Below are 12,483 nucleotides of genomic sequence, written 5' to 3' on the forward strand. Positions count from 1 at the left end.
GCTTAAATTGTGATTTGATTATCCCCTTATTTGTAAGTGGTAGTACATGGGAATCCTTCTACCAATTTGATTCAAAACTTTGAAAGAGACAGACTTATCATAATGGCATCTTGTCTCAGCTCAGAGCACTTTGCCAAGGACAAGGGGGACAGGTCAGTCCTCATAACTAAACTTGGTAAGCACCTAGCAACATGGGGAAAAATACCATTTGTACCTTGTCCTAGTAGGGGCAGAACAGTGTAAAACTGTAATGATAGATACCTGTCATAAGGGGAATATGAGAGATCATGGATATGATACAGTGGATTGCAGTCTATTTTAGTACATTATAATGGGACAAGGTCTAATTCATGGAGCACAATGTTCTGGCTAAGACAGCTGATTTACATCAAAGGGCCTTTGGGAGTACCCTGGGAGAACTCCAAATATTTAGAAACACAAAGTGAGCACCACACCAACTGATATTGTGTCCAGAAATCTATATTTATAAGTAATTAGTCAAAATGACACAAGATGTTGCAGCCAAGTCCCCTTTCCTCTGGGCTGAAAGAACACAAAAAATAATTGCAACATTTAGAAAGTGAATAATATAACATAATAATAGTTGTAGAAGTATGAGAATACTCTAGAAATACTCTAGTAATCCAGTGAAGAAAAAAAACACAGGTGCAGGCTGTACAGTGACTGATCACTTTGATAGCCAATTGGGAACCAGTACTCCCGGTTGCTGATCATTAGTTCGAGACCAGGAGCTGTCCAGGTCAACTTGCTTGGAGCATGCTGTGCAACGCTTTCTGGCCACAAACACTGTAGCCAACATAAATAAAGACTGGGAGGCTGCAAATATGTGCACGATCAATGGGAAGGGGTTAGGCAGTTACAGCAATAGTTTTTCTTTCCTTTTTGGGTAAAGGTTTTTTCATTAATGGATAAAAGCTGACCAATAAAGCCATTTTTGATTTTGTCATAGTGTCACTTTAAAACCTCATGTTTCGATAGCTGAATACAGACCTTACCTCCGAAAATCTATTGAGAACAAAATAAAAACAATATTTCCCTGTGATTCCTCTCACTGGTTGTAAATGAACAAGGCTTGAGGTGATTGTAGCCATATTACACACTTGCGACAGAAAGTACTGTCTGTGATACTTTTTTTTATTTGCACTAACTTACAATTTTTCAAGCTTTTGAGGTATGTCCCCTTCTTCAAGGTCCTAGCAGTACTGATTCATAAAAGTTTTAGCAGAATGTTACAAAAAGATAATCGCTGAAAACAGACGGATGGCGTTACGTTCGCCATCCGTCCAGCAGGTTGGATCGGATGGGAATCGGAAGAAAACGGATAGGCTGTCTGTTTTCTTCCGATCTCCCCATAGAGGAGAGCGGGACTCTGACAGGTCTGTCTCAGCACAGTGAGAACAATACATCATTGAACCGAATTTTGTAAAGAGGAGAATAAATAAAGCCAAAATCATTGACACCATAACAGAATCTGATATGCCCAGTAAATCAAAACTTATTGGGGGGTAAAGTGTTTAACTATAAAGTGAATCGAGGGTGTTTCTACACCACAAGAGACCCTCTACACTTCCTGATTAAGCACATAGGATCTGGATGACTGGTTAAACGTATGTATATAACAATAAAAAAATATATAAAGCAATGGATCAACGTAGGTAAAGTAATGAGAGGGGCGAGTGCGGGTGGGAAGTAATGAGAATTCATTAATTTGTAGTTCAATCATTTTAGAAAACCATATTGACATTTGTATTGATCATTATTGTATGCCACTTGCTTTGTTATGTTAATATAAAATATATTATGCATAGTTCTTCATTTCTTGAAACCGCACAAACAGTGTAATGTATCTTATTTAGGTTGTCCATAACCTTATCCTGTCCTCTGGATCTAACTTTGTTCCCAATGGATACTCAACGTTGCATGATGCAGCTGGAAAGTTGTAAGTACCAGTTTATTTCATTTTTACCCCCAAAAGTCAATCGAGAGTGAATGTGAAATAATTTACATTGCTAGCCTGTTTATTGTAACTTTTTTCTTTTTTCATGTCAGTTGAAAGGCAAGCTGCCTCACTTTATGTAGTAGTAATTGGATGCCTTGATACATTTAGTAGTATTCAGCGAATAGTCGATTATGAATGTGATATGTAGTTAATTTCATTACATTTTTTTAAATGTGTGTTACTGTGAAAGTACAGCTTACATATACTGTATATCAGCAATTTTAAGATAGTTGCACATGCAGTTTGTACATAAAAATGTTAGCGCTGCTTATTTTCCATAATTCAGTATAAATAATTTGTCAGGCAAGTGCCATATGGGATGTCACTGCAGCCATATGTTCTGACTATTCTAGCAAAAATACACATACTGGTCAATAGAAAAAGGATTTTTATATTCATTTTATAGTGAATATTTTCAGTAGTTTTGTTTATCCACTGTGCAAGGGACAGTAATGTATAGTCATTAATCTATAATAACCAATCAGAACCAGTGTTTCAACAACTAGTAGATAGATTATTACTGCACAAGTTTTCATACATTATTAGTAGACACTAAAAAATGTATTAAAAATGCAAAGTAGGCTCAATAAAGTGCTAATAAATAAAATTATTAAATAAATAAGTAAACTACTTCAGAGGCATCCTTGTAAACTGAAGTTTTACATATTGTGTACATATGTATGTGACATACCAGTGGGATCCCTCTAGAAGCTGGAAATCACTGTAGTAGACACTGCTGCTACGATGAACTCCACTAGCTTCTGAGTCCTATGCCAAGCTGCTGCATTGTTAACACAGGAGGCCATTAGCTTGGCATGGGCACCATTCAGGGAACACTTTGCATTTTCTCAATATATGCAAAGCATATTATTACTGGAAGAGGTGGAGAGGTGGTGATGTTAAGATCGGCACCTTATCCAATCAGAGAACACTTTGCATTCATTGAGAAAATGCAAAGTGTTCTCTAAATGTCATCTGTACCAAGCGAGTAACCTCCTGTCTTTAGTAAGCAACAAGGCAGCATGGGACCAAGAAGATAGTGGCAATCACTGCAATGGTGGAGCATACTACAGGGATTTCCATTTTCCACAGGGATCCCACAGGCATGGCACATACAGTGGGGACAGAAAGTATTCAGACCCCCTTAAATTTTTCACTCTTTGTTATATTGCAGCCATTTGCTAAAATCATTTAAGTTCATTTTTTTCCTCATTAATGTACACACGGCACCCCATATTGGACAGAAAAACACAGAATTGTTGACATTTTTGCAGATTTATTAAAAAAGAAAAACTGAAATATCACATGGTCATAAGTATTTAGACCCTTTGCTGTGACACTCATATATTTAACTCAGGTGCTGTCCATTTCTTCTGATCATCCTTGAGATGGTTCTACGCCTTCATTTGAGTCCAGCTGTGTTTGATTATACTGATTGGACTTGATTAGGAAAGCCACACACCTGTCTATATAAGACCTTACAGCTCACAGTGCATGTCAGAGCAAATGAGAATCATGAGGTCAAAGGAACTGCCTGAAGATCTCAGAGACAGAATTGTGGCAAGGCACAGTTCTGGCCAAGGTTCCAGAAAAAATTCTGCTGCACTTAAGGTTCCTAAGAGCACAGTGGCCTCCACAATCCTTAAATGGAAGACGTTTGGGACAACCAGAACCCTTCCTAGAGCTGGCCGTCCAGCCAAACTGAGCTATTGGGGGAGAAGTAAAGAAGAACCCAAAGATCATTGTGGCTGAGCTCCAGAGATGCAGTTGGGAGATGGGAGAAAGTTGTAGAAAGTCAACCATCACTGCAGCCCTCCACCAGTCGGGACTTTATGGCAGAGTGGCCAGACGGAAGCCTCTTTTCAGTGCAAGACACATGAAAGCCTGCATGGAGTTTGCTAAAAAAAACACCTGAAGGACTCCAAGATGGTGAAAAATAAGATTCTTTGGTCTGATGAGACCAAGATAGAACTTTTTGGCCTTAATTCTAGTCGGTATGTGTGGCGAAAACCAGGCACTGCTCATCACCTGTCCAATACAATCCCAAAAGTGAAGTATGGTGGTGGCAGCATCATACTGTGGGGGTGTTTTTCAGCTGCAGGGACAGGACGAGTACAGGATATCCCGGATGAAAACCTTCTCCAGAGTGCTCAGGACCTCAGACTGGGCCAAAGGTTTACCTTCCAACAAGACAATGACCCTAAGCACACAGCTAAAATAACGGAGTGGCTTCACAACAACTCCGTGACTGTTCTTGAATGGCCCAGCCAGAGCCCTGACTTAAACCCAATTGAGCATCTCTGGAGAGACCTAAAAATGGCTGTCCACCAATGTTTACCATCCAACCTGACAAAACTGGAGAGGATCTGCAAGGAGGAATGGCAGAGGATCCCCAAATCCAGGTGTTAAAAACTTGTTGCATCTTTCCCAAAAAGACTCATGTCTGTATTAGATCAAAAGGGTGCTTCTACTAAATACTGAGCAAAGGGTCTGAATACTTAGGACCATGTGATATTTCAGTTTTCCTTTTTTAATAAATCTGCAAAAATGTCAACAATTCTGTGTTTTTCTCAATATGGGATGCTGTGTGTACATTAATGAGGGAAAAAATGAACTTAAATGATTTTAGTAAATGGCTGCAATATAACAGAGGGAAAAATGTAAGGGGGTCTAAATACTTTCCATCCCCACTGTATATATTTACATTAGCCCAGGCTGGACCAATGTAACTGTGAAAAATTGCCATAGCTAAACTTCAGATTTAACCACTTTCCGTCTGCACTATAGCTGAAAGACGGCTACAGCGCAGGCTTACTTTGCCGGGAAGGCATACATGGACATCCTCCCGTGATAGCGCTGTCCTTGGGACTCAGCTCATCACAGATCGGGGTAAAGGGCCAATCACAACCATGTGATCAGCTGTGTCCAATGACAGCTGATCATGGATGTAAACACAAGCCGGTTATCAACTTTTCTTTCCTCACGCTGACAGCGTGAGGAGAAAAGAAGAAAGCTGATAACCAGCTTGTGTTAAAGGGACATTTGCACGAATAATCGGAGCACTGATTATCAGTGCCCTGATAATCAGTGCAGTCCCAAAGGTGCCCATCAGTGCCTTCTCATCAGTGTTACCTATCAGTGCCGCCTATCAGTCTTGCCTATCCGTGCCACCTACCAGTGCCCATCAGTGCCACCTCATCAGTGCCATCTATCAATGCAGCCTCAACGGCGCACAACGGTGAAGGAGAAAAATTACCTATTAGCTAAATTTTATAACAAACTATGAATTTTTTTTTTTTTTTTAATTTTTGGTCTTTTTTCATTTGTTTAGCAAAAAACACAAACCTAGTGGTGAATAATTACCACCAAAAGAAAGCTCTATTTGTGTGAAAAAAATGATAAAAATGTCATATGGGTACAGTGTTGCATGAAAAGCTGAAAATTGGCCTGGGCAGGAAGGGGGTAAAAGTGCCCAGTAGGCAAGTGGTTAATGAGTTTACCTAAGGCTGGAGGAAGTTCCTATGCATATGCCAGAATGGCCACACCACAGAGGTGACAGTGCTTGGGTTGGTTGATGTGTTTTAGGCACAGAGCACTGCACATAAAAGGAATAGTCTTGCTACTTGCCCCTTTCCCAGAAAAAAGAGTGTTTCCAAACATGCCTCTGATCCCCTGGCACATTATAGTGCTAATTCTGCAGGAAGGAGTTTAAAGGATAAGTACAGCCAAAGCTTATTTAGCTGTACTTCTCCTATGGATCACAGGAGTGCAGTCCTTCTGCACTCCTGTGTCCCCTTTTCAGCAGACAGCGGGCTGAACCCCAGTGTCAGCTGACATCACAGATCCAGTCTAGACTTAGGCAAGATCACGACAATGAAGGCGGGATCCGCCCACATGCCTGGACGGCCACCCAGCGAGCCGGCCGCTCCAGCCCCCTCCACAGCCCAGTGCTCCAGTGAGCGAGGGGGGCAGAGCAGAGAGGCGGTGCCAGATAGTCACCAGCTCTCTGCTCAGGGAGCTCTGAGAACCGAGCGATCGGCAGCATAGGCATCTGCAGAATTTTTTTCTTGCTTTGCCCCTTTTCGTCAATGTCATGAAGGCTTAGTATAGCTCATATAACCCATATAGATCCACCTTTAGGGCAGGTCCCCTATAGAAAAGATCCCCCTTTACTTAGTCTTCTTACTCTTACCTTTTTGTCACATGTATATAGAATAAAATCCCCAGGTTTTCCTGCAGCACTACACTCCAGGCTCTCTGGCCTCTCCCCCTGCAAAGAATATACAGTCAGGTCCATAAATATTGGGACATCGACACAATTTTAATCTTTTTGGCTCTATACACCACCACAATGAATTTTTATTATTATTATTATTATTATTATACAGTATTTATATAGCGCCAACAGTTTACGTAGCGCTTTACAACTTGAGGGTAGACAGTACAAATACAATACAATTTGATACAGTAGGAATCAGGGGGCCCTGCTCCTTAGAGCTTACAATCTAAGAGGGAAGGTCAAGAGATACAAGAGGTAATAACTGTGGGTGATGTGCTGATTGAGAAGATAAGGTGGGGGCCAGATAGGCTTCTCTGAAGAGATGAGTTTTCAGGGATCGTCTGAAAGTGGATAAAGTAGGGGAAAATCGGACAGATTGGGGTAGAGCATTCCAGAGGATGGGGGAGGCTCTGGAGAAGTCCTGAAGGCGAGCATGGGATGAGGTGACAAGGGAGTTTGAGAGCAGGAGGTCTTGGGAGGAGCGAAGAGCACGATTAGGTTGGTATTTTGTGACTAGGTTAGAGATGTAGCTGGGGGCCAGGTTGTGGATGGCTTTGTAAGTTATAGTTAGTATCTTGAATTTAATTCGGTGACTGAGTGGCAGCCAATGGAGGGATTGGCAGAGGGGTGTAGCAGACGCTGAGCGGTTTGTGTGGTGGATGAGCCTGGCAGCAGTGTTCAAGATGGACTGAAGTGGGGATAGCCTATTTAGAGGTAAACCAATGAGGAGGGAGTTGCAGTAGTCAAGGCGGGAGATGACCAGGGAGTGGATTAGAAGCTTTGTGGTGTCATTGGTTAGGAAGGGGCGTATCTTGGAGATGTTGCGAAGACTGAGGCGGCAAGCTTTGGATAGTGATAGAATGTGGGGTCGAAAGGTTAGTTCAGAGTCCAGGATTACACCTAGGACCTTGGCGTGGGGAGATGGGTTGATAGTTGAGCCGTTGATCTTGACAGGGAGATCAGGGGAAGTGGCACCTGAGGGAGGAAATATCATGAGCTCGGTTTTGGATAGGTTGAGTTTGAGAAAGTGATGTGACATCCAGGCTGATATGTCTGCTAGTAAGTTGGTAATGCGTGAGGAGACAGATGGAGAGAGCTGGGGGGTGGAGAGATAGATTTGGGTGTCATCAGCGTAGAGATGATATTTAAAGCCGTGGGAGGCAATCAACTGACCCAAGGAGGTGGTGTAGATTGAGAAAAGGAGAGGTCCAAGAACAGAACCTTGGGGGACCCCAACAGAAAAAGGAAGAGGAGAGGAGGAAGTAGAGTTGTAAGTGACACTGAAGGAGCGGTGGGATAGGTAGGATGAGAACCAGCGAAGAGCGCAGTCACGGAGACCAAAGGAGTGGAGTTTTTTGAGGAGGAGGGGGTGGTCCACTGTGTCAAAGGCAGCAGAGAGATCCAGGAGAAGTAGTACAGAATAGTGTCCATTGGCTTTAGCCATTAGTAGGTCATTTGAGAGTTTAAGGAGAGCAGTTTCCGCAGATTTGAAATGAAACAAACATGATGTGCTTTAACTGCAGACTTTTAGCTTTAATTTGAGGGTATTTACATCCAAATCAGGTGAACGGTGTAGGAATTACAACAGTTTGTATATGTGCCTCTCACTTTTTAAGGGACCAAAAGTAATGGGACAGATTAACAATCATTCATCAAACTCTCACTTTTTAAAACTTGGTTGCAAATCCTTTGCAGTCAATTACAGCCTGAAGTCTGGAATGCATAGACATCACCAGACACTTTGTTTCATCCCTGGTGATGCTCTGCCAGGCCTCTACTGCAACTGTCTTCAGTTCCTGCTTGTTCTTGGGGCATTTTCCCTTCAGTTTTGACTTCAGCAAGTGAAATGCATGCTCAATCGGATTCAGGTCAGGTGATTGACTTGACCATTGCATAACATTCCACTTCTTTCCCTTAAAAGACTCTTTGGTTGCCTTTGCAGTATGCTTTGGGTCATTGTCCATCTGCACTGTGAAGCTCTGTCCAATGAGTTCTGAAGTATTTTGCTGAATATGAGCAGATAATATTGCCAGAAACACTTCAGAATTCATCCTGCTGCTTTTGTCAGCAGTCACATCATCAATAAATACAAGAGAACCAGTTCCATTGGCAGCCATACATGCCCACGCCATGACACTACCACCACCATGCTTCACTGATGAGGTGGTATGCTTTGGATCATGAGCAGTTCCTTTTCTTCTCCATACTCTTCTCTTCCCATTACTCTGGTACAAGTTGATCTTGGTCTCATCTGTCCATAGGATGTTGTTCCAGAACTTTGAAGGCTTTTTTAGATGTTGTTTGGCAAACACTAATCAGGCCTTACTGTTTTTGAGGCTCACCAATGGTTTACATCTTGTGGTGAACCCTCTGGTGAAGTCTTCTCTTGATTGTGGACTTTGACACACATACACCTACCTCCTGGAGAGTGTTCTTGATCTGGCCAACTGTTGTGAAGGGTGTTTTCTTCACCAGGGAAAGAATTCTTTGGTCATTCACCACAGTTGTTTTCCCTGGTCTTCCAGGTCTTTTGGTGTTGCTGAGCTCAACGGTGCGTTCTTTCTTTTTAAGGATGTTCCAAACAGTTGATTTGGCCACACCTAATGTTTTTTGCTATCTCTCTGATGGGTTTGTTTTGTTTTTTCAGCCTAATGATGGCTTGCTTCACTGATAGTGACAGCTCTTTGGATCTCATATTGAGAGTTGACAGCAACAGATTCCAAATGCAAATAGCACACTTGAAATGAACTCTGGACCTTTTATCTGCTCCTTGTAAATGTGATAATGATGGAATAACACACACCTGGCCATGGAACAGCTGAGCAGCCAATTGTACCATTACTTTTGGTCCCTTAAAAAGTGTGAGGCACATATACAAACTGTTGTAATTCCTACACCGTTCACCTGATTTGGATGTAAATACCCTCAAATTAAAGCTGAAAGTCTGCAGTTAAAGCACATCTTGTTTTCTTTATTTCAAATCCATTGTGGTGGTGTATAGAGCCGAAAAGATTAGAATTGTGCGATGTCCCAATATTTATGGACCTGACTGTATATATTATATATATATATATATATATATAAAATTATAATATATATATTCCCTGCCTATTCCCTGGTTCTCTCTCCCACGCTGGGTGGCCACTGCACAGCACAGACAGTCCCTCCCCAGACAGTCCCACAGATCACTCCACATGCAGGCAGGACTCCGCCACCACTCCACTTGAGTGGGCGGCGCCAGCGCTGCGCTGGCTGGATCTACATCTCTCTCTACACAGTACACAGGAGGGACTGGAGTCAAGCCGAGGCCCAAGCCATCGCATCGGGGGTGAGGGAGGGACGGTCTCAGTGAGTTGGAGAGCAGCAGACTCAGAAAAAAGTCAGCGGGGGACGTGGCAGACCCTGCAAGGACCGCTCACGAACACAGTATGCGGGCACCTTGCCGATCCCTGATTCTTCCGGTGGAGCGCTCTTTCCCCCCCTTGTGAACGATCATGATCGGCAGTGTTTGATCGCTCAATTCTCAGTGTTAGAGCCAGTGACGGGCAGATGCAGCATTGTATCAATACTGCATCCACCTAGGTAAGTACGAATCTGAAAAAAAAAACTAACCCCATACTTCTCTTTTGTGGTCAGAGTACAGGTTCCCTTTAGATAATAATGTGATATATTTTCAGTGAGTGAATTATGTATCCTTCTGATGTATGCAGGACTAAACTGTATGACATAACACTATATCATACATTGATTTAGCTGTGGCATTGCTCATTCATCATGAATCCTGCTAGATGAAGACATTTTCATTTATAAAAAAAAAAAAAAAAAAAACGCACACACAATGATGTTTTCTGTCATTAATAACAGGAGATTACTAGAGCTGTCAGTTGATGTCTCAGTGCTTAATAAGGCCAGATAAAAATAGTTATTTTGTACTGAATTAGAGAAATCAATAATCTCATTATCACAGCTTTGTTCTGCAGGTATGTAGATTCTGTTGCTTTAATAACGTTAACAAATGATTTCAAAGCCGTGATGATTCTGACTTAATCTTCACTGTGTGCCTCAAGAACAAATAATTATAGGTTTGTGAAAGCTTAATTGATTTGATAGAAATGTGTGGAGATTGCTGAAATATATTTTTGTTTGTCACAAAGTTGGATATACAACGGATGACTTGCGGTTCATTTGGCAGCCAGGAGACCCTGTTCAAATGGAAAAAATTGCATTGCCTCAGTTTGATATAAAGACAGAAGACATTGAATATGGTAACTGTACAAAATACTACAAAGGCACTGGTAAGTAGAATTATATACAAATATTGGTGTCAGTTTATTTTTGCTTTTACGGAAACCTAAAATAAAAAAACGAATATCCTGCCCGAAAACACAGCTATTGTAATCTGAACTCCCTTAAATTGACACCAAAAATTATCATTATTCTCCAAAAATAATCCATAAGTTCCTCTCAAAGTTCTTTGGTCATACATCATCTGCAGGACACATGAGTGCACTTAGTTCTTCACTCCTGTGACCCAATTTCATCCTGCAACAATCTACAGTCCACTGTTGCCTGACGTCACAGAGCCAGTGCAGGCTCTGCAGGGATCCCGACAATAATGTCAGGATCTGCCCAGATGCCTGAATGGCAGCTGGCTCAGCCACTCCTGCCCCCTCCACAGCCCACAGGTGGGGTACAGCTGCAGCCAAGATTGATGCTGCAGCCAGCTATGTGTGTTACATTTTTAGGATCCTGCACTTCTATTTTAATGTTCTCGTATTCTATTGTTCGTTCAATTTTTTCTTACTGTGTTTTTCTGCCCCTAACACCCTTTGTGAGCTCCTGAACCTCTCCTATTCCCTCTCACTTTCACTTATTTGAAATGAGCAGTGCACTTTAGTTTTGGTCATGTGTTCTGCTCTATGCTCACTACAAATAGCACAGTCCATAGTCCCTAGTTCATCTTAGTTATGAGCAAGAGAGGGTGGCTGTGTTCCTACATACAGTGGCAACACGGAGAATGGACGTAGCCACCCTCTAGCAGGAATTAAATTGCTAATCCTCTCCCTCTGCTCATAGTGATTGGCAGAGTCATACAAAAAGTATGAAAAAACACTGTATCCCATTTACTGTGTATAGAGTGTATTTGTGTCTTTTAGCCAATAGATAAAGCTGAGCCTATTGTAAAAGATTCACAGCACCAACATTTGGTTGGGGTTGCCATATTTGCCACATTTGTTAGGGATGCCATAGCTCCTATAACTCTCTCCTTTTATGTTCCCACTATGAATTTGATTGTGGAGGCACCTGATAAGTGTTACTAAACCCTCAACAGTAAAATCAGTCTGTATAGGCTCACTGTGGAACCTAAGGGGTTAATCCTTTGCATTGTGTAAAAAAGGCTGTTTGATCCTGTCTTCTCTGATCCTCACCCTTCTTCCACAATCCCCAATACATCTCCTGATAGAACAAAGGCTAGGTGACAAGCTGCACATGCTCAGTTTGGTGTGTATTGCTAGTGAGTTTTTTTTTTCTTGGGAGGGTGGATGTGATAAGCACAGGGCCAATCAGCACTGTCCAGACAGAGGGTCAGGGGTTCTGCAAACTTATAGGACAGTCGCAGGAGAATGAAAACTCCTCCTACAAGCTTTAACCAGACACTGATAGAAGTCACAAGACTGCTCTAACTGCTAATGAGAAAAGATATTTAGCAGCTTATATTTATTAAAATAATGGCATTTCTATGTTCTGTGTACTGTGGGAGACCAGATATAGTGAATGCAGGGTCCTGGGTTTAGTAACACTTTAAAGTGACACTAAAGACTCTCTCGGCTCCTCCCCGCATCAGATAATCCCCTGCGAAAAGCGCTGTCCTGGGGGGTTACCTTGCGGGCTCGCTCCCGAGTCCAGCATTCGGCGGCTGCGTAATTGGATTTGATTGACAGCAGCGGGAGCCAATGGCTGCGCTGCTATCAATCTATCCAATCAACAGCCGAGAACCCCTGGGCAGAGAGACGGCGCATCCCCGTGGGCCAAGTGCGAGGGTTCAGGTAAGTAAAACGGGGGGGCTGGGGGCCGGTCACTGACAGGTGTTTTTTCACCTTAATGCATTGGATACATTAAGGTGAAAAAACACAAACCTTTGCAACCCCTTTAAGGTTTTTGGGATTGTAGAGAATCCTCCATT

At 42.3% G+C, this 12,483-nt stretch overlaps 1 protein-coding gene across 1 annotated transcript in view; it reads left to right on the forward strand.

Moving 5' to 3' along the window:
- The window catches only part of GLRB (glycine receptor beta), a 234,172-nt gene that overhangs the window by 197,346 nt on the left and 24,343 nt on the right, over positions 1-12,483 (forward strand). The window contains exons 6-7 of the mRNA XM_073605686.1: positions 1,878-1,960; positions 10,454-10,594. Coding sequence (XP_073461787.1) covers positions 1,878-1,960; positions 10,454-10,594 — 224 coding nt within the window. The remainder of the gene's footprint in view (positions 1-1,877; positions 1,961-10,453; positions 10,595-12,483) is intronic.

The sequence above is a fragment of the Aquarana catesbeiana genome, linkage group LG01 (genome assembly GCF_042186555.1).
Source record: "Aquarana catesbeiana isolate 2022-GZ linkage group LG01, ASM4218655v1, whole genome shotgun sequence".
In the NCBI taxonomy this organism is placed as follows: domain Eukaryota; kingdom Metazoa; phylum Chordata; class Amphibia; order Anura; family Ranidae; genus Aquarana; species Aquarana catesbeiana.